Source organism: Mus pahari, chromosome 9, assembly GCF_900095145.1.
Source record: "Mus pahari chromosome 9, PAHARI_EIJ_v1.1, whole genome shotgun sequence".
Taxonomy (NCBI): Eukaryota; Metazoa; Chordata; class Mammalia; order Rodentia; family Muridae; genus Mus; species Mus pahari.
This window is the reverse complement of record NC_034598.1, coordinates 21,728,621-21,752,108: the sequence shown is the minus strand read 5'-3', so window position 1 is coordinate 21,752,108 and position 23,488 is coordinate 21,728,621. Positions and strand designations below refer to the sequence as shown.

General features: G+C 38.6%; 1 protein-coding gene across 3 annotated transcripts in view; it reads left to right on the top strand.

Annotated features, from left to right (window-relative positions):
- The window catches only part of Tbc1d32 (TBC1 domain family member 32), a 201,917-nt gene that overhangs the window by 67,865 nt on the left and 110,564 nt on the right, over positions 1 to 23,488 (top strand). For all 3 annotated transcript variants that reach the window (XM_029542476.1, XM_029542475.1, XM_029542474.1), the window contains exons 17-21: positions 658 to 740; positions 6,776 to 6,914; positions 10,813 to 10,900; positions 11,777 to 11,895; positions 22,862 to 22,978. In XM_029542476.1, coding sequence (XP_029398336.1) covers positions 658 to 740; positions 6,776 to 6,914; positions 10,813 to 10,900; positions 11,777 to 11,895; positions 22,862 to 22,978 — 546 coding nt within the window. The remainder of the gene's footprint in view (positions 1 to 657; positions 741 to 6,775; positions 6,915 to 10,812; positions 10,901 to 11,776; positions 11,896 to 22,861; positions 22,979 to 23,488) is intronic.

Here is a 23,488-nt window from a genome sequence, read left to right as displayed (position 1 = left end):
TTCTCTCTCTCTCTCCTTCCTCCCTCCCTCCCTTCTTTCTTTTCTTTCTTTCCTTTCTTTTCTCCCTCTCCCTCCCCTTCTCTTCCCTCGCCCTCTCTTTCTCTCTTTCTTTTTGAAACAGAGTTTCACTATGGAGCTCTCCTTGGAAATTACTATGTAGACCAGTCTAGTGTTAAACTTACAGAGAGCTGCCTGCCTCTACCTCCTGAGTGCTAGTATTAAAGGTGTGTACCACCATGCTAGGTTAAATATTACTTCTCTAGCATTGTGGTAGTTGGTATTAGCTATCCATATTTCTTAACTTGGCACAGGGTGACTTTAGAACCTCCTTCTCAGTAGAGCTAGGGTCTAAGCCTTTAACTGATTACCACAAAGGTTTCTATTCTGCTAGCAGAAGTTTGAGGTGAATTTTCTTTGTATAGACTCCCCTTCTTTTGTGGAGGTTAAAACATCAAGTACATGATGCAGCAGGAGCCATGTACAAACCAGTGGATTGCTGAGTCTTTCAATTTCATTGAGCCAGATAATATAATTTTGAAAGCAATTGACTTAAAATAGATCAAGGATTAACAACAGAACTACAGCATTAGAAATCTTGTGAATAGTGTCATTGGTCAGAAAAGCAGAAAAGTGAACTAATCCGTTATTTTCTCCTAGACAAGCTTGCTATCGGAAAGGATCCCCACTCCAGTAGAGGGCTCTGATTCAGTTTCCTCAGTGAGCCAGGAGTCTCCGAACAGGTAATTATTGTTATTTTGCATCTCTCTATTGTATTTGTTGAGATAATTTAGAAATAATTGAAATGCAATGGAAAATGGTAGAAAAATATTTTCCAGGAAGTTAAACTGTGTATGTACAGGTTCAAGGTAAATTACATTTATACAATTACTATTATTTGTAGATTATGTGATAGTTGTTACAAATGTAGAAATAATGAATAGTTTTTACTTCATCCTGTATTTATATTTTGTGTTAGGAAGCTCGGTGGATTGTAAAGTTATCAGAAAAATCAGAGAATTATCAAATACTAAAACTGGAAAGGAATCTTGCATGGATGGTAGAAGTAAAATGTTTCTACATGGCAGAGAGAGACACTTAGTTTTCAAAATATGGCAAGAGTGCAGTTTAATTATGGTTTCAGCATTTGACAACTATGTAAGTTAATAGTTCACAGTATATATTTGTGCTTCTTTAGAAATATTAATTGACTATATTAGGTTAACAGGGAAATGATTTATTAAACTAAGGTTTAGTGATCTACATGTTCTAAGTTTTTACTTTAGTTTATAGTTGAGCTTTGGCACAGTGTGCATCATACTAGGTACGGCTTTAAGGGATCTTCTTTGCTAAATGCTGACCTTGCTTCTTTCTCTTTCATAGGATAGAGCTTAACTTATAAAATCCGTTAATGTTTAAATTTCTTTCTTTCTTTTTATTTTTATTTATTTTTATTTTTTATTTTTTGGTTTTTCGAGACAGGGTTTCTCTGTGTAGCCCTGGCTGTCCTGGAACTCACTCTGTAGATCAGGCTAGCCTTGAACTCTGAAATCCGCCTGCCTCTGCTTCCCAAGTGCTGGGATTAAAGGTGTGGGCCACTGCTAGGAAAAGTGTAAAGGTTCAAAGTAGTTCATTCTCTGGAATTTTCATGTATGTTTATTTATAATATGGCTAACAAACACATTCTCTTTTCTTCTTTTTCTCCTTTTCATTGAGAGTATGGAAAACTTAGGCAGGCTTTGTCTAGTCCCCATCTGTAGACATAGCTTTCCTGAGATGCACACCTCACTGTCCTCAACTTCATTGCATGTAAAACAGAGCAGAATACATGCTTACTAGGGCGAACTGCTTCCTATAGAGCTGAGGTTCTCAGCCTTCTAATGCTGGGAATTCCTAATACAGTTCCTCATGTTGTGGTGATCTCCAACCAGAAAACTATTTCATTGCAACTTCATAACTATAATTCTGCTACTATAATGAAATGTAAATATGTGATATGCAGGATATTTGATATATGGCCCCCAAAAGGGTTTCTACCCACAGCTTGAGAACCACCACTGTGGATGGAGTGTACTGGAGAAGAGGCACTACTTATTCAAGAGCCCTAAATTCATTCTTCCTTCCTACAGAGTATGGAATGATTAATAGGTGAAAAGAGGCAGTGTTTTACCTATGAGTATGTGCTTACAGGAAAGCAGTGCTAGGGCAGAAGATGTTTCCTGACCTCTGTTGTTGCTGTCTGTGTTTATTAGAGCTTTCGAGGGAGAACCAGTAGGATAGATTCATGGATCAGTGTATGAGTGAGGAAAGAATCAAGTAGGGGTATTGGTTCCCGCTGTTATGTAGGAAAGGATATTTGAAAAGTAGATTCTGGGATGTTGATTATATTGCTTAGTCCAAGTGTCTAGAGTCTCCTGTTGTGAGATTTGGGCTTCGAAGGCCAGGAAACTGGTGATTTTGGTTTCAAAGGGCAAAAGAGTGCTCCTGGGTTCCTAGGGTTAAATTCTCTGTTGTCTTCCTTTCTGGATCCTCATCCAATTAAATGGCACCTTCTCTACACTGAAGATAGATCATCTCCACTTGGTCTATTGAGATTTGTACACCAAAATCCCCTGGAGAAAAACTCACAGATATACCCACAAATAATGCTTAATCACTTTTCTAGCTCTTCTTCAAATCTAGTCAGATTGACATAAATACTCATTACAATTTCTCAAAAAAAGCCAAAAACTCAATACAATTCACAGTATATTACAAGTGTATATATCATTTTTGTCCTAATAATTCAGTTTACCTTCTGGAAATATTTGAGCATCTTTTGTTCTTTTATTGAGGGAGCTTCTATGAGATAGGTGTTATAGCGGCTATGTGGTCTTGTGTCAATGTATAGCAGGTACCTGATTTTTTTGAATGAGTGAAGAAATGAATTTAGTGAATGGGCTTTGTCTAGTCCAAGTTTGGGAGAATAAGAGTTAGCTTAACTAGATAACAGTAAAATAATAGCAATCTATAAAAACTAACATTATTATTATAGTAGTAGTAACATATTTTGGAAGATCCTGCTCCCGCTTCGCATTTAATGGTGTGTATAGTACTAGAGAATGACCATGCCAGCTCAGTCAGTCAATGGGTTCTCTAGCCCAGGATTGAGGATTAAAAAGAAAAAGACAATTAGACAACACTGTAGCCTCTTCTGAGGCTGAAACGGGTTTATTATTTCCCAGTCTGCTTTTATACCATTTTAATTACATGTAAGTAATAAGGTCACTTCTAGGTTAAGGAACAAACAAGGCACTAAACACAAATAGTCAAGGAACAAGCAAGGCCATAAACAAATTTCCTAGATCACTGTTTCTAGGAGCTTATCAGGATGACCAAGATATCTGAGCCTACTTCCCCGTCCCAGCCCAAAGTCATGTTCTTGCCTGAAGCCTGCTTCTTTGGTCTAAAATCAGGTCCTGCCTGAGCTTACTTCCATGTCCTGGCCCATTCTCAGATTCCTGGGTGAAACCTACTTCCTTGTCCTGGCCCAATGTCAGATTCCTGCCAAGTTTCTTGAAGCAGCTTCATAAGCTCTGCACAGGAGAATGGAGAAGCTGATACATAGTTCTGGTGGGCACTCATGTCCTTTTAATCTGCCTATTGCTTGAAAATACCAAATAAAATTTCTATTAGCCTTATCAAAATGTCCTCACACTATGTGAGCCAAATCACTGTGTGACCTTAGAGAAGATTTCAATCACAGAGAAAAAGAAAAGATGTTAAATTTGCCACAACCAGCCATTAAAAGACCTTCTTAAAAATGGGAGGATAAAATTACAGAGGGTTCTTTGATCTGCAAAGCTCAGCCCACAGTACCATGAAATTAATCACCAGAGATGTATTTCCAGGTTCTGTTGCTGTAAAGAGACACCCTGACCATGGAAACTCTCTACAAGGAAAGCATTACTCAGTTTTAGTCTAGCTGATGTCTAAAAGCATAGTGACATATGGAAACAGATATGGTGCTGGAGGAATAGCTCAGAGTTCTGTGTCCAGATGCTCAGGCAGTAAGAAGATAAGAGTCACTGGATCTGGCTTGGGTGGTTGAACCACAAAGCTTATCCCCAGTGACACACTTACTCTAATAAAGCCACACCTCCTCTAATAAAGTCACACCCCCTAATTCCTCTCAAATAATGCCACTCCCTGATGACCAAGCATTCAAATCTGAGTCTGTGGCTGCCATTCTCATTCAAACCAGCACACTAGTGGAGCATACAGTTTGCTGCTTCACATCATTTACCACTGCTGCCTCTTAAGGGAATGGGCAATAAAACTCAGTGCCCCCTTATTAACATTTGAAAGGCAATTAAATAGTTCCAGAGAAGATTTATTAAAGCGTGGCAACACTTATGTTTCATAATTATATACACTCTTCTACATTATGTACTGGTACCACTCATGTAATTTGTTTCTCATTTTATATGTGGTGAATGTGGAAACTCTTTTATTGATTTTATGACTAATTTATTGACTTAATGACATATATTTCATAGGTATGTTCCTGTGTGAGTGGCTTGGCTTAACTTTTCTAAAACTTATTTTAGTGTTTCATTAGCATATGCTAATTGTACATAATAATGGCTTCAATTATGCCATTTTATATGTGTTTGTAGTGTATGTCTATAACAGAACCCCTCTCTTGTCTCTTTTCCACTCCATCTCTGCTAATCCCCTTCCACTCCCCAACTAACCTTGTATTCTGGTCTTATGCCATTTGGCTGCATTTGGATTGTTTATAGGAACAAGGATAAGGGTTTGTTTCTGGAGCATGGACACTTGAGGTCAGTGAAGACAGTTGAAGACAATGTCTCTCCCTTCACAACCACAATTAGCTGCTTATAAATCCTCAGGCAGGGATGGACCTTGGCATCAATGTCACATCAAGGAATGAAGAAAGAGATTTAATAAAAAGTATAGTTTAGTCCAAGAGCGAGTCCAAATTTGAATTCTCTATTTTCCTTCACTGCCTTTCATTCATCTTTAGTTTGTGATTCCTGTCTGCTTTCTCTGTTGTGTCCGATCTATTCCTGCAGCTTTCCCTAACAAAGAGCTTTACCTAACAAAAATCTTCACCAGAAGTTACTTTACTGGTTCCAACTGACTCAGAAGAGCATTGGGAAGAGGCACAGATGTTACCATCCTATATCCATCTACATGTCACTTCTAACATTTGTAGCTATTTGCTTATTTTGAGATTGCTTTCAGACTCATGGCTACTTTCAGAAAATGATTACCACATGCATGAGAACACACACACACACACACACACACACACACTTCTGTATCAGAGCCATGGAATAATAATTTAAGGTTAAAGCAACACATTTAGTTTAGGCTGTAAAAGCTGGGAAATGGGAAATACAGTCAATAATAAGGTAAGTTCCATGTTGTTTTAAAGGCAGGTTCAACCTGAGTGACCAGGCTGAGTACACAATGTGATAGTGAGTTGAGTACATAGATCTAGATGATTTCAGGGCATTCTACTAAACTGGATGCAAGGTCTTGCTAAAATTCCGTCTCCCAAAGGCAAGAGCTATTTTCCCAAAGAAGGTATTGCTATAGGCCTCATAATGTCATCCCCATTCCTTGTCTGGCTGCTGGGGTTCATTCTCAGGTCCTCATGCAAGTGCTCTAAGGTAGAGAGCTGGGTTCTCACTGTGCAGCCCTAGCTGGTCTGGAATTCACTATGTAAGCCAGGCTGACCTCAGACTCTCAGAGATTTTCCTGCCTCTGCCATTGGTTCCCAAGTACTTGGATTACAGGTGTGTGCCACCATGCCCAGCTAATCTTCTATGTTGAGAAATAGCTGTTCTTTCAAACCACATCACCACCCCAAAGTGGTATCCCCAAACACATGTTCTTATTCTTCAGTAGTTTAATTGCATATCAGTGTCAGGGCAGGCAAACGTTTCTTGTAGTTCTTGAAGTTATCACTCCTGTACCTTCTGGACTGTGTGGCACCTGGCAGAGCCTATTATCTGCAGAAGAGTGGCTGGGGCTAACATGTGATGTCATTATTGGGCTGCTCTTGCTTGTATGTTAACCGTTTGCATGATCTCTGTGATTTAAGTTAACTTTCTTGGTACTCTGAATGATATTTTAATTCATAAACTAATTGTATATTTTTCTCAATTGTAGAAAATACTATTTAAAAAGTTTAATTGAGCAATATATCTATAGAGTATAGAGGTTTTTACTTTTTCTACGGTTTCTGCTTTCTTTCTCTCCCTTCCTTTCTCCCTCCCTCCCTCCCTCCTTCCTTCCTTCCGTTCTTTCTTTCATTCTCTCTTTTTTACTTCTGCCAAAGTTATCAGTTTTAAAATTGTGATCTAAGAAAACCTGGTTTTATTAACTTCCAAATAAAATAAAAACTTATGAAAATAAAAGAGAAACCACATGTATTAGGATTTAGAACATGAGAAAGCAAATACTTTAATAAAAAGAATGCACAAAAGTAATGGACAGTGGAGGTGCAGGGGATGCAAAGGCAGCAGAATCCTCAAGAGAAACTGGGAACTTAGTCAATGCGCTGCACCTGAGGTGAATACTCACTGATGGGAAGCTGTCCGCGTACAATTGACAAAATCCTCACAAACCCTTTTCATCTCATAATACCTATGGAGTAATCTGCAGTCAGTGTATACTGTCAGTTTCATTAGTGTCCGTGCCGATGCTAAATCTTTTCTGTTTTGAGAGTCCTAAGTGTTCCTTTCCCATCCTCTCCCTATCCTAGTCTGGCCTGGGAAGACAATTTGTTGGACGATTTACTGAATTTTGCAGCCACCCCCAAAGGACTGCTGCTTCTTCAGAGAACAGGTGCCATCAATGAATGTGTGACGTTTATGCTCAGCCAGTATGCAAAAAAGCCACAGGTATGAACTGCCATCTGCTTTAATCAAAAGGACTGTGGTTATAAAAGCCATTGAGAGCATCATTCTACTCTCCATGTGTGGTGAGCTTATTAAGTTTCAGTTAATATCCCGGGTTGCTTTGTAACACTTGATTTTTTTTTTTTTTAAAAGGAAAGCTTTAGGTAGTAGATATTGGTGTCTGTGTCTGTGTTTTGAAATTGCAAGTAGCCAGATGGAATTGAAAAATTCAGTTAATTTTCCAGATGTTTTATAAGCGTGATATAATACCTCCATATGTACTGGGTAGAATTTCTGGGAAAAAAATCCTATTATATCTAAATGTATATATCTCTGAAGGTTTAGGCCTCAGGGATTTTAAAGACACAAACTTCTCTTTAGAGCGATTACTTTCTACTGTTAAATAAAACTGACAAGGTAATTTATTTAATAAAGTAGTTTGAAGTAATTGATTCATAATTAGTTTGCGGGCTTTTTTTTTCTGTCATAGTGAAGACATTTCTGGGACTTTTGGATCTTAGCTCTGCTTTTGAGGATCTTTATCTGCATAACAACTTTTTTTTTTGGCTAGGATCAAGGCTGGTGTGTGTGTGTGTGTGTGTGTGTGTGTGTGTGTGTTGCAATGCTTGCATGGATGTCAAAGTTGATTACTGCTGCTTTCTAAATTGCTCTCCACTTTTTAAAACTGTATCTTCTTTTTAATTAGGTTTTTGGCAAGAAATTTATACCTATAGTTTGTGAGGATAAATTGCATTTGTTAAAGTCTGAAAGGACTGCTGCGCACATCCCTAGAGCTGAGTAATAGCCTGACCTTTGCAAACCATCCAGTCTGTAGCTTCCTGGTCAACCTTATCCTGCTTAGTAAGTTTGTATTTCCCCCATCCTTGTCAAAGCTTCCCCTTCTTGGAGCCTGGACTTGTAAGGTTTCCTCTTCTTGAAGTAAACATCAGCAAGGTGTTTGGGATTTTCACATCACTGATAGCGGTTTTTATGGAGGTGGGCATGGCAGGTTTCTGGTATGTTTTGTGCAGAAGAGTTGGAGGGAAATAGGTCCAGTCCCAGACAGCAAAGCCGTTGCTTAAGCTGTTTTAAGAACACCACCCTTGTCCCCATGGTGCTCCACTGGGGATGATCACAGCTGGTGTGTGTGCAGCTTCTCACATGATGATGGAAAGCTTTCTTCCCCTGGTTTTGCCACTACCTTGGTACTTCCTTGGCCAAATAACATGAACATATCTTGCTAAGCTTAACCGTGTGTTTATCTCTGTTCTTGTCACTATAAACTGCTTTTGTGACAGTTGGCAAGACCCACCCCTTAAAATTCTTTTTTTTCTCTCTTTTCAATCTGGTCTCAGTGGGATAGAGTGCATCTATTGCTGCAGTGATCTGATGTGCCAGGGTGGGGGGATGCCTAGTGGGGGGCCCCCACTCAGAGGAGAAGGGGAGAGAGGATTGGGGGGAGAATTGTGGAAAGGGTTGACCAGGAGCTGAAATTGGGATGTAAATTGAATAAATAAATAAATAATTAAATAAATAAGAGACAACAACAACAACACAAAAAAGAAAAAAAAAAAAAAGAAAGAAAGAAAAGAGAAGACAAATGGAAAATTTCAGGGAGATAAAAAGGTTTTGCAGCTGAGTTGTTTACCCCTGTCAGGACCTTTCTAGCATACACAGCAGACTGTGAGTGTTTCCAGGTCCTCTAATCAGCATTACAGCCTTTTGGCAGTGTAGGGCTTCCCTCTGGCTCCTTAGCCTTGGGTTGTCCTTTATAGGAGTGCCTTAGCCTTCTCCTTTGTGTCTGGCCCATCAGCCTTTTCACCTACCGTCTTGCACGATGGCAAAGAGCTCCATCTTATTTTTTGAGATAGGAACTCACTAATTTGGGGCTAGGCTAGAGACCTTTTCTCTTCCTCAGTGTTGAAATGCTAGGTTTGTGTTACTGAGCCCAGCTTCCCCTGCCGTTCTTCATCCCCAAATGTGGGTTCAGGCAGATTGAACTCATGCTACATCACTTTGCTGATGTAGCCAGGCCTGGAATCCATTCTTTCCTAATGTGTTTTGATATTTTATGTTGCTGATGGCAAGTGCTTCCCCTCTACTCTCTTAAATTTGAATCTCCTCCTTTGTTTAAAATTATCAGAAAATAAATAACTGTTTTTGTTGTCTCTGCCTGATAGTTACCTCTGTTTCTCAATTTATGGCATACTTACCATATCCATCTGTATGAGGTTCCTACTCTGTCTTATTTATTTTATTCTAATATCACTTCAGATTTCTAGTTCTATTTCACCCTGTATACATTTCCCTTCTCCAACTTTCCACATTTAAGAGTTTATTATATGTAATACACACACACACACACACACACACACACACACACACACACAGACACTTCTTCCTGCACAGTCTTTATGTTATTTTGAGTCTTCCCTGCTTCTCCACACATAGCCAAGCTTAGAGCTGCCCTTGTATACTAATTACCTGTTTGGGTTTCCTATTCTGTTTATACTGTTTATCATCATGAAGGCTTCCTGTGTGTTGATACTGTCTGTTGTCATGACAGTGTGCAAGTAGTTCACACACATTATCTTCATTCAGGTGCTTCACATCAGGCAGGCATGTCTTTACATGATACATCTAGAATTAGATGTCATTTTTATGTCTGTAAATTTCAAAACCTAATATTCTTTGCATTGCCCTGGCTGCTCGCAGAAGAGATTGCTCCTTTGACATTGGGGATTTACAGCCCAAAGCTCTTCATTAGCATATTCATCACATGTTAATGTGCCCTGCTATTCCAGATATTTTCATCATTTACCTCCTCAGATATTTTCCAAGAAAGCCTGGAAGCTAGGCTACTTTCTTAATTTTGTGGAAGAAAAAGTGGATGCTCAGGCTAGTTACACAGTGTGTTTCATAGAGCTGTTAGCTGGCTAGTTGTAATGGTCAAACTAAAACTCAGATTTCTTCTTTTCTAGTTCATGACCATGTGTCTGAAGACTTACCTTGTTTAGTATAGTGTCTTTGACTTATGATAAATTTTTCCATTTTCACAATATCTGGGAAGTGGGCAAAGCATGTGGCTACTAAATAATCTAATTTTCAGGGCTTGTGGGAGATACTTATGAAGTAGGGTGCTCTTTGGGAGGAAGATGCTGGGAAGGAAGGATAAGTGTTTCTCTTCCTGGTCATCTGTGACACTCACTGCAGAACAATGGATTCTAATCCAAGGAAAATTATTGTTATATTTATTTTTAACTATTTTGTTGAGTTCTTATACCTCTACCTCCCTTTCAACTCTTTTTCCACCCTAAGCCTGTCCAACCCCGCAATACTAGGTAGGAGAGAAAGAAGGCTAGAGGGAAAGGAGACAGACTTCTGTAGGCTACTTGCTGCTGTTTGGGTTCCTGGGGCAAGTCCAATCTTTGTCAGACTACCTACCAGTCTAGAAAACCAGCAATGCAACAATTCAGCAATGGAAATGTACCAGCAGGAATCAGCAGGGACCAGCAGCAACAGGAGGAGCAGGGGCTGCCACAGGCCTTCTTGGACTGTCCCATTTATACCCTGTCCAGAGTTCCTAGAATTAAACTCTCTGCAGCTGGCAAAGATCACACCCCTGCTAGTACATGAGACAAATCATAATCACTTAGCCCGACTAAGTGACTCATTAAAATCAAAGAGCTAGGATTAAACTCAAACCAGAAGTAAAGTGGTTACAAATACTACATTGGTACTAATTCACTGTAAGGGTTTCATTGTTCTGTGCTGCCATCACCTAGAAGAAATGTCTAGTATTCTAACTGTTGAAGAACAGTAAGTGGCTGTTTCTGTACGTGTGCACAGTGTATAACCAGGATGCTGTGCCCTTTGCTTCTCCTTGTGTTCTTTATGTTAGGTCAGCAGGCAGAAGGAGTTTGGCTATGAAGTCTTGGTTGTCCAGGTGGCATCCACAGCAGCAGGTGCAGTGGCTCTTCAGAACTCAGGCAAGTCTTCCCCAAGTGGATAAAATGTGATCATTGTAAAGAAGATGAATAACTGAAAATTTAGCTTGATAAACTTCTGGAATATTTTTACCTCTAAAATTCTACTTCCCAGTTTGTGACTATGTTGAAGAACCCTGAGCTCAGGTTCTTCCTGTCTTTTCACCCGATCTTCTGCTATGTACCCTGAGCCCTGTATGTGGAATTTGTGTTGTAGATGTATCCACTGGAACGGGGCTCCACCACTCTGCATTTGATTGGTTGGGGCTTTCTATAACAGTCTCCATTTGTTGGAAAGGGAAGTTCCCTTGATGAAGGATGAGGTCTATAGTTTTCTGTGGGTATAAGGACAAATATTTAGAATGTAGTTAGGAATAAAGGCATACAGACTTTATGATTAGATATTAGGTTTTTATAGGCAACATATGATTTGAAGAATTTAATAATCAGCTTTAATATTCATTTTCATTTAGTCAGATAGTATTTGACTCAAGAGAATTTAAAGGTTGCATTAAAGCAAAGTTCAGAATTGTTTCAAACATGGAATTTTAAGTGAATATTCCATTAAGTGAACGTATTCCTTGGATGCCTGCCCTACTTTGTGATTTCTCCTTTCTCTTCCTCCACCTTCTGAACACATTCTTTATGGTATCCAGGAGATAAAGTATTCTAAACATTAGTAAGAATAGCAAGTACCATTTCTATCAAGGGTAAAGATTATACTAATGTTTCTATAAGAATCAATATTTTTCCTCTGTGAGGAAATCTTTTCATAAACATAATCTTACCTTTTCCCTTAACCCTGATTATATTATTTCATACTATGGTAAAAATGATGCTATAAGTAATAATGATGACATAAGTAATATTTCTTCCTAGGCTTTATTAGTGCACTTATAACTGAGTTATGGTCCAACCTTGAATGTGGAAGAGATGATGTAAGGCTAACTCATCCCAGAGCTACCCCAGTGGACCCAATTGACCGAAGCTGTCAGAAGGTAAGAAGCTGTGTGATGTCATGTGCATAGACTTGAAGGGTACTGAGGAGCAGAAATGACTCCATAAACCTTACCTGTGTCACATACAAGCAGCAAACTTAATCTTAAGTGAACCCTTTCCCATTTACTACCTCAAGATATTTTTCATTAAAAAGTAAAGTTAGTGAACTGTAAAATACCAAGATTCTTTGTAAAAATATATTGGAAGGATACTTTCCTTTCATGTTATTTTTATTATATATTTTTTCTTTCTTAATAAAGAGTAATAACATGCTAGGTATGTTATGAAAACAATGTGTCCCGAAGCAAACCAGAATCACAGCTGCCTAGGAAGCTTTTTGACCCCTGAGTTTGAATCTGATGAAGTTGTCGGGATGGAGTAAAGGTGAACAGCAGAGGGAAGATGCTGCTGGCGAGAGTGGAGCAGGGACTCGGGCAGGCAGCAGTGTTCTAAATGCTCACATATCTGCTGTTAAAATTCAATGCCTTTTCCTGTATGGAACACCTAATTTATTTTGGTTAAAATAATGATTCCCTAGTGGAAGCCAGAACAGTTTTGGGTAGAAAGATGCCATAAAATTATTTAAAATCCTCCCCATTGTTACAGAAGTTTCTTTTCCCCCTGGGATGTTAGGCTAGTTCACTCTTGTATAATACATGAACATTAGAAAATAATTTAAAAATTAAGTGGTTAAAAATGTTTGAGGGCGTCATAAAAATGAAACTAATGATTTATTATAGATGCTAGGCTAGAAGATGTAAAATGGACTGTGTTTATTTCTGAAAAACTTTACTAATAACTTAGTTATGGTTTTAAACCTTCAGNGAACCTGTGGATCTGATACAGGTGATGGATATTTAGCCATTAGTAATTACTACCTATGGTATGCATGTGATCATTCTCTGTTGTAAACTTCTCAATTTATGATTTGATTTTTGTGTGTGAACTTGTAGAGTANTCTGGAACATGTGATCAGGTATTTTGAAAAATGTATAAGTACTGAGGACAATGAGATAAGGAAAAGAGAAAGGAGAATTTTTTGCCCTTCCCCACTTAGGATCTTTTCACTTTTCCTTTCAGATAGCTTGCATAGGTAACTTTTGACAACTTAGTAATAAACTCCATAACCACTTCAAAAAAAAAATGTTTGAGGGACCAAACCAGGCAGTAAATGCAAGACAGTGCCTTGCAGGACGCTCCTGCTTCACAGTCTATTTAACAGGCAGTGCTTGTTTGCTTGTTTGAGACAGGGTGACTTTATGTAACCCTGGCTGGCCTTGAGTTTTCTATGTAGACCATGCTGGCCTTGAACTCTCTGAGTTCCCTCTGCCTCTTGCTCCCAAGTGTTTCTGCCATCAATCCTGGCTACAGAGTTTAACTTCAGGAAAAGTACCCACTTATCTTCTAAGGATGGTAACTATAGTCTAGAAAGCTAGCAGAACAGAATTTCAAGTTTAGGATTATTTGGCAGCTGAAAATGGAGCTGGGAGTCTGGTGTGGACAACACCACAAAGTAGGTTTTACAAGATGTGGTAGCCCCCCAGACTATAAGCTATATGGGTAAACTGTAGTAATCCTGTGGCTTACCACCAGCCTATGTAACTGTCCCCCAAATTCATCTTCTATCTACTAGTGCTGGGAGTACTGAGAATGTACCTTCTGAGGCTGGGGAGAGATGTCAGTAAGCACAAGGACCTGAGCTTGATCCTGAGAATCTACATTAGAAACAAGAGTGAATGGGGCTAGTGGGATATCTCAGTGGATTAATATGCTTGTTGCCAAACCTGGTCATCTGAGTTTAACCCCAAGGACACATGTGGTAATGGAGAGAGCGCATTCTTGCAAGTTGTTCTCTGGCCTTAGACACTTGCATGCTGTGGCATTCCCCTCCCTAACTGCAAATAAATAAATAAATAAAAATTGGAAATTATAATATGCGACGCACAACCCAACAAAAACCAAAGAAACACAAATCAAATTCTCCAAACCAGGCACAATGGCATATGATCGTAGTTCCAGCACTGGGGAGGGTAAAACAGGCAGTTAACTGGCACTTACTGGAGAGCCAGACAAGCTGACATATGGAGTCACATGATATTTAAAATCTGAACAGTAGAGGAGACAAGCAGAGATGAAAGAGAAAGCATAGACTGGGAGAAAATCTTTGCCAGCTTTGTATCTAACAGAGGTTAATATCCAGAATGCATGAAAATACTCTAGAACTTAAAACCCCCAAAGCCTCATCGCCCAGTCAAAAACAGTCCAATGAACTAAACAGATAGTTGTTAAAAGAGACAAAAATATGCTAATAAATATATGAAAACATGTTCAATGTCTTGAGCCATCAGGAAAATAGAAACCAAACCATAGTGAGAATCCATCTCACTTCAGTCATAATGAGGACCAATGACCCAAACCACACTGAGAATCCATCTCACCTCAGCCATAATGAGGACCAATGACCCAAACAAGCGTTGTCAAGGATGCAGGGAAAGAGGAAGCTCTGTGCATTGTGCGAGGTGTAAATGACAGTAGATATTATGTGTGTTAGTTACTATGGAGGTTTCTGAGAAAACTAAACCTAGAGCTATGTTACCAGTATTCTGTGCAGCTGCATGCACATCCACGTTTATCATGGCGCTATTCACAGTAGCCAAGATAGGCATCAGTCAAGGAATACAACAGATGTCTATGTGACAGGGGAGTTATTTTTTTAGCCAAGTTAGGCCTCAGCATAAGAGTCTATCAGTAAAGGAATGCAGCAGATGTATATGGAGTTTCTTTCCTCCATAAAGAAAAAGGAAATTAGTTCCCACAGGGAAATGGGTGGCATTGGAGATCAGTGTGCTAATCAGATCCGCCAGGCTCAGAGCAAATGCCACCTCCTCTAACATTCAGAACCTAGATTACTAATGGCAGAGAAAAGTCCTGCCAGTATACACACCCATCACTTATGGCAAAAATGGTCTCCAGGTAGAAGTTTGGATTTTCCAGAGAGGAAGAGGGGATTGCAGATAGGTAACACTATAGAGGTAGAATATGTGGCCCCATCATCATGGAAGATGGGCATGTTACTATATGGCTCCACACAGTTACAGAATCCCTCATGAATGACATAAATCAGTACAGTGGTATAGGTTGTAATTATATATGGTATATTTTCATGAAAGTTTAAGGTAACTGGAATTTTATTCAAGTTATTTGACTTTGCATTGGGAATATCAATATAAATAGGATTGAATTTCCTCATGAAAAAAATATTTATTTTCCTAGTTCAGATATTAAAATATCCCCCAAATGATAATTCATAGTATTAAACAAATATAGCACTCATGTTGAGATCTCAATTGTCCCACAGGGGTCTTCTCACTTTTGGTTCTATTTTTTTCTATTTTAAGTTACAGTTAGTATATTATTATAGCTTCAACATATAATGAAGTCCATTAAAACATGTACTTGAATTCCAGTCCCTTTCTTGTATCTCCCAGGTCTCTCTCTTCAGCTGTGTCATTAAATATGGTAAGATGTGGTCCCAATGCTATAATTTAAATATACAGTAAATAAAAAATAAAATAAAAAACCTTATTCCTCTCATGGCTCAATGACTATTGCAGAAGAGTGGACAGAAAGATCCAAAGAACCCTGAAGGTCAAGAAGGAGAGATAGTATCTTGTAGGTGTGACAGTTTAAATGAACCCATGAACTTGCAGTAGCTTCAGTTGCCTGCACAATATTAAACCAGTGAACATCCAAGCATGGAGGATGGAGCAGCTTATAACGCCCACCCTGTATATAGATTTTAACAGATGATGACTTCTGGAGAGGGATTGTCAGCTTCCTTAAGTGTGGCCTCTGCTCCTGTGGTCCTGCTCCTGTGGATGGTGTCACACCCTGAATATATGGGCAGCATATAATGGACTCAGTAAATTAAAAAACAAAACAAAACAAAACATGAATATGGGAGGAGGAGGGAAAGTTCAGGCTGTGGGTGGGTCTTCGAGGAGTTTTGGGGAGAACTGGGTTATGAGTTGATTGAAATACATTATATGCACGTGTAAAATTCTCAAAGAACAAAAATACTGATAATAATCTTAACTACACAGTCATACTTATCATTTCTTCATTGTTTAGAATCTCGGGTAATTAGTGGTGTTCTACAATATCAAGCAGCTCAGATTACATGACATTTCCAGAAAGTCCTACTGTCCAACATTTCCTTAGGGAACCATTGAAAAACAGTACAGAGAAAGCTACCCTATAATGTTAAAAATTCTAAAAAAACCAGCAAAACAAAAAACCCAGAAGAAGTTGGGAAGTAAGAACCAAAGGAGCTGAGGGTCCATAATGAAAAGCAGATAGCAAAAGAGTGGCCTGAAAACACATATGGTACTAAATTGTTTCACACTTAAAAGGATTTGATGTTTTAACTAGAGATTTTCAAAGCACACAAAAATGATGATCTGGGTCCAGTGAGATGTCCCAACAGTCTCAGTAAGTGAAGATGCTGGTCACCAAGGCTGACAACTGAGTTCAGTCCTGTGACCTTCACACATGTGATAGCATGCACATGTGTGTGCTATACACACACACACACACACACACACACACACACACACACACACACACACTGTGCAAATAAATGAGTAAAATCAATAAGCAATTTCAAGAATAGTAAGAAAAAGAAGTTGCCAGTATATGCAGTCTTTGTGAAATTCCCTTTAAGTAAAGATACAGATGCAGATACAGAACTAGAAAAGAAGACTGGAATGGCCATAGTCGGTGTATTAGTGAGTTTTCCATTGCTGTGATAAGCACCATGGCCAACAGCAGCTCAGGAAGGGAAGGGTTTATCTGACTCGCGTATACTAATCGCACAGTCCATTGTTGAGAGAAGCTCAGCAGGTACTGAAGCAGAGACCCTAGAAGAAAACACTTTAGTGCTTATTCCCTGTGGCTGATCTGGCTAGCTGACTTATAAAGCCCAGTACCTCCTGCCCAAGGCTGGCATGGAACATGATGGGCTGTGTCCTCCCATATCTGTCATTAATATAAATAGCATGCACTAGAGACTTGTGTAAAGCCTGGCTTGATGAGTGCATTTTCTCAGGTTTGTCTTTCTAGATGACCCAAGCATTTGTCACATTGACAAAACACAAGGGACTATAAAAATTTGTCATGCTGGGTGAAAGTAAAAATACACTATATAAATTTTGGTGTATTTTCATAAAGTAGTGCTAAGAGGGATATTTTTAGCATTAATATTTATATTAAAATATAAAAATACAAGTATAATGATTGAATTTTCTACACACTGACTACAAAAAAAGGCCACACCACACCTAAAGCAAAGCAAATGAAAAAAAGAAACAAACCAGATCAGAAGCTAACGATGCAGGACACAGGAGAGTAGAGAAGTGTGGCAGACGGAAGAGATCTCTTATATGATTGAAATTGGTACACTACTCACTAGCTTGATGAAGAAAACCCTTAGAGTTACTAATATCAGTAACTGATACTGAATATTGAAGAGTGTGACCAAAGATTGCATGAATATTGAAAGATAACATCTCAATATTACAATCTACTTCATGATATTTTAATTATTAAAATAAAATTGGCCCTTAAAATGTGCTTAACAAAACTGGCCCAGTCATAAAAAGCTAGGTAGGTGTCACCACTGTAGAGGTGGTGGGACCTGGGAGAATGGAGCTGGTGAGTGAGGCTGACTCAAGTCTCACACACTAGCCAACTTTACTCAGAGCATCAGACAGTTTATACTCTGAGTGTTAAGACAGGTCACTTGAATGAAGTTCTCATGAGTTCAAGCTGTAAACAGTCACAAGGACAAGCAGTGTGTGGCAAAATCATGTTTTGCCATAGATACACATAAGGGATAAACTTAAGTAATACCCATAAACCACGATGAGTAATCTGAAGTAAACTCATGCCTATCCATGGCACCTGGGAGAAGCACAAAAACACATTCCTAGAACAATCCCACAGTTTGAAGACACTGAGGTCACAAGACTCTGCCTCACAGGACTCCATTCCTGGAACATGTTCTGACAGTTAGGGAAATGGAATTTGTTGTTTAGAACTCCCTCATAGACACAAGGAGATGTCTCTACCTGTGGATTTTAAAGTATCTGTAGGAAATAGGGTATGAATTGCAGGTAAATTCTTTCAGAAAACAAAATCAAGGAAACACTGATGTGAATACAAAAGACTGATAGCCAAAGAGACGAAAGGGAGATTAAGACCCCACATAAATAGAGATTAGAAGATGTAATGCTGATTAAGAAGGAGCTGCTTCCACTTCCACCAAGAAGAAAGGCATAGAGTAAGGTGAGGGTGCCCGAGAAGGCTGAGTAGAACTTTTAAATGGAATTAGAAATGAGTAAAAGACTCATTCATACATAAAATACAAAGATAAGTCCATGCATTATGGTCATCTGAGATTTACCATAGAAACGCATGGCTAGTTAATATTCTCAATAAAATTGTAATTCAACTTATTGACAGAATAATAGGAAATCCCTAATTTTAGTAGACTTGAATGACCACAATTTACAGAATTCCACAATTATTTGTTATTTAAAAACAAAAACAAAAACCCCTAAGTTGGGTGGTAGTGCTGTATACCTTTGATCCCAGCACTCAGAGGCTGATGTAGGTGAATCTCTGAGTTCAAGGCCAGTCTGGTCTATGGAGTGAGTTCCAGGACAGCCAGGGATACACAGAGAGGGCCTTCATTCAAAACAAAACAAAGCAACAAGAACAAAACTCCCTCATAGCCAAGTAGTCCTCTATTTGTATTTTCAAGTTGTATTTGAAAAAAGTAGATTGTATTATACTATTATATATAATATACATCATAAAATATTATGTGTTATAATAATTTTATTATATATAATTAACTATAATTTATAATATAATAATATATTCTATTCAATATATTAGAATTAAATTGATTCACTCTTTGTTTATTAGGTCTTATGTAATAAACAGGAAAAAAAAAAAGGAACTCTTTAGGTCAAAAAAGCAGTAAAAGAAGGTTCTTATCCCAAGCCAGTATCTTCTTCTATCTACATAAGGTCCTCTGCTTAAACGATTGCTTCTTAAGCTTTCTCTTATTAGCCACCATAGAGAACTGTTCAAAGTGCATTAGACTTGTCCTCAGATGTCAGCTGTCCCTCAGAATGATGTCCATCATGCAGTCATACTGACAGTTGAAGTAGATAACACGCACAGATGCTGGGAGGAGAACGGAGGAGGTGCTTGGCAGACACAAGTGCTCTCATGCTGGTAACCATCAAAGCCCCAGCACAGCCTTCCTCACACCTTACTGCCCAAACTCTCCGTGCCATCTTTGCTGACCTTTTCTCTCCAGAGACGTGCATGCTCCCGAAGTTACCTTTTTAAAAATACGATTTTATTAATTGGTTGAGTATTTCTATAGGTGTGCAGTGTGTTTTGGTCACAGCCACTTCTTCTCTTCTCCATCCTTCCCAAACTTCATGTCATCTACTTCTTTTTTTCTAATACCCACTGAGTCCAGTTCATGCCACCCATGTGTGCACGGGTGTCAGGACATGAATGGAGAACCGGTTACCTACCAGGTACCACACCCTGAAGAAAACTTGGCTCTTCTCTCGTCAGCCTCTCACAGTCCGGGTTGGCCTGTTGACTGGCTTTGTGTTGTGCAGGTCCCATGCAGGCAGCTGTTGCTGACAGTTCATAAGTGTATCCTTCCTGTCATGTCTATAAGCTCCTTGTTTGGAAGCAGTCCTCTGGAACTTTCAAGTTTTCTGCCCCCTCTTCTACATTGTGTCCTAAGTCTTGAGTGAAGAGGGTAATGTGTGGTAGAGCACTCCATAAAAATGTATTCTCTGTGCATTGACCTGCTGTGAGTTTCCATATTAACCACTGTTCACTGGAGGCAGAAGCTCCTTGGATGTGGGCAGAGACTTGCACTGGTCTGTGGGCATCGAGCTAAGTAGTGGCAGGGGATGCAGAGGGGGCTCAGCAGTTAAGGTCACCTCTTGCTCTTCCAGAAGACCTGCATTTGGTCTTAGCATCCTCATTGGTGGCTCGTAACTAACTGTAATTCCCTGTTCCGAGTAATCTGATCCCTTCTCTGACCTCTGAGCACACTAGGCAGACATATAAGTAGGCAAATAAATTAAATAAATCTTAAAGAAGTTAAAATACCGAGAAAGAAAATGCATGGCTCTTTTAAGGGACTGAAAATTGATTCCTAGCAACTATGTCAGGTAGCTTACAACTACTTTTAACTCCTGCTTCAGGAGATCAAGCACCCTCTTCTCCCTTATGTGGGCACATGAGCATACATGACATGCATTAGACAGATACACGTGGATAAATTTTTAAAATATATTACAGCAGAGAGAGAAAAATCTAGGAGAAGGAAGTTTGATGGTATGTCCACTTAGCAAAATATTAGTGGTAGGTTTTTCTTTAAGATCTGTTATTTTTCTGCCACAGATTTTTGGCCAGGTTTATAGTGTCTCCTATGGAATAGATCTTAAATCTATTCAGAAAACAAGCAGTTATCCAGATTTTTTTCTCGTTGCTGGTAAGTGACCCCAGGATGTTGTGCACACGAAGCATGTTCTCTATCATGAGTCAGCATGTCCACACTTCATATCACCTCCTGGGGTCACTTGCTGACTTGAGAAGAGGCCTGATATAATAGGACTATCCATGCCTCTCTTGAAAATTTGGAATCAGAACTAGTTTCATGCCTCCTACTATTCTTGTCTACATACCCAAATTAGTTTTCTTTAGAGAATTCTTTCTAAAGTATAAAGATAATTTGCACTAGTTTCCTGAAAACACTGCTGCCTTTTCCCCAGAGGGTGGATCATATTGACAGAGCATTTCTATGAGTTTCAGGTCAGCTCTCTGTAAACCACACCCCCACATCCCTTTACACTGTAATCTTCCTCATCCTCTCTGAGCTCTCTGCTGAGCACAGTACCAACCGGCCATTTACAATCCTGAAGGGAATAATCTCACCCTCATGGTGTGCCTACCTGTCCTCAGGGCAGGGACTATTTATTCATTTACATTATAATTGACACCTGGCATAACTAGAATGGGCAGTAGACATTGAAATATTTTGACTGAATAGTGATCGTGAACCTCAAAGTTTTAGTCCATAGAAGTTTGTTACTTTAAGTAATTTTAAGCTTTAAATTCCAATATTAATTTTGTGTGTGCCTGGCAAACACAAAAGTGGATGCTCACAGTCAGCTATTGGATGGAACACAGGGCCTCCAATGGAGGAGCTAGAGAAAGTACCCAAGGAGCTGAAGGGGTCTGCAACCCTATAGGTAGAACAACAATATGAACTAACCAGTACCCCCAGAGCTCGTGTCTCTAGCTGCATATGTAGCAGAAGATGGCCTATTCGGCCATCACCGGGAATAGAGGCCCCTTGGTCTTGCAAACTTTATATGCCCCAGTACAGGGGAATGCCAGGGCCAAGAAATGGGAGTGAGTGGGTAGGGGAGCAGGGGTGGGGGGGGTATAGGGAACTTTTGGGATAGCATTTTAAATGTAAATGGAAAAATATCTAATAAAAACTTGAAAAGAAAAAGAAAAAAAAAGAATATTAGCCATGTGGCCTTCAGCTAGCTTAGTTAGCATTAATGCAGAAGACCTTGTTATTCCCAAACCCAGGTGAGTATGTAGATGATTGGTGCTGTCTCAATTTTAGGATTATGTCTGGTACCAGCAACACATTTAATGTACTTCTGTGGCAACTGACGATTGCATCAAAAATGTTTTCATTCCTATGAATGCTTAACACATTAGAGTTATAATATAACTGCTTTTAAAAATGTCTAGTGAGTGAGAAATGGATTTGTTTGTTCTTGTGGTAATCTACTAAGTCTTCTCCAGTCTCTTTAAAATTACCTGCAGGTTATTTGTTTTCAAATAGAGTTATTTGATTATTTTCCTCTGAAGTTCTACTTAATTTTCTAAGAGTAGTTTATCAAAAATTACCACAACTTTATGCTGACAGAATTTTTTTTTTCTTTGAAAGGAGAATTCAGAAACATGAATAGAGCTGTCTTTGTAAATAATAAGAAAGCCTCAGTGTGTTAATATATGATTGATATTTTATCCATTTTGTAAATTATATTTGTAATCCATTATTATAGTGAAGAAGAAGAGATTTTAGTATATGTAAATATTGCTGGATTAGTATGAAATGGTTAAAGCATTTTTAGTTTTCATATTTTACCTTTGGTATATTCTCTGGATATTAAGGTGAATTTTTAAAAGTTATATTGGAATGAGCAAATTACCCTTCTATTAACACCTGCTTGGTGAATTTGTTTGTGCAGTTGTTTCATTGGCGGCCATGAACGCTTTAGTTCTCTTGTAGGTTCTTTCGTGGTAATGTCGAGATGCACTTTTCTACCAGGCTTTCCCTGATAATCAGTCTTTTCCCTCTCTGCCTCACTACACTACCTAGAGTGAAAGATTTCCTGCATAGCATAGTATTCTCTTAACTAGGCAAGTTCTGTAAATTTTAGCTAAACCATTATAGACTAAGCCTGAGAATATATAGACTTTATTATCTCGCCTCAGAGTATTGCTCTCTTGTATTTTCTTAGATATAATAGTTTACAGACTGAGAAGGAGGTAACTTTTCCTTTTCATCAGAATCTAACTTGAGGAATCACACAGCACTCTGAAATGTTTTCTGACTCTTATAAGTGCTCCTTGTATGTGTTATGTGAGCATTGGGAGATCTTAGGCTATTGCTACTTTTGTTATTTTTTAACCTATTATGAATAGATATCTCACACTGGCAGATGTATTGTAAAAGCTGTCCCTCATAGACATTCAGCTATAACATTTACACAAATGACTGTTTCTGTGCAGTATTGAAGATAACAAGTTATTTCAATGTCTCTTCCCCTACCCCAGTCCTTCCTTGCACTGGTGAACCTGCTGTCCTACCCTGCTGTGTATGAGCTAACAGGCAACCAGGAGCTTCCTAATAAGGCAGAGTATTCTCTTCGTGAAGTGCCAACATGCATCATTGTAAGTCCCTTTCTTTCAACTCTTCTCTTTTCTAATTGACTGTTGTTTGAGATTTGTAGTGAAAATTGTTAATTTGACAAATACACAGGACATCTACTGCTTACTAACATCTAAATTGATTATACATCACTGCATCATCAACTTTTGCCTTACCTACCAGTGAAAACTTCAGTTCAAGACATGGAGCTGTTCCTTTACTTATGAGAAAGGAGGCTAACCTCTACAGTCAGCAAAGCGTCTTTCCCTACAGACAAACTTCTTCTTCTTTTTTTTTTTTTGGAGGGTATCCATTGTTTATTTCTGATATTTTAAAATATTAGTTCTAGTTAACAAATGCATCATTCTATTAAAAACTATCACTAATATAAATAACAAATTTATAAGCTAAAATTTCAGGGCAGTGATTTTATTTATGTATTACAATATTTTAGTTATATATGAAACTTCTTTTTTTTTCCTTTGTTAGTGCATTTATTTTTTTTGCTTTTTATTATTATTATTATTATTATT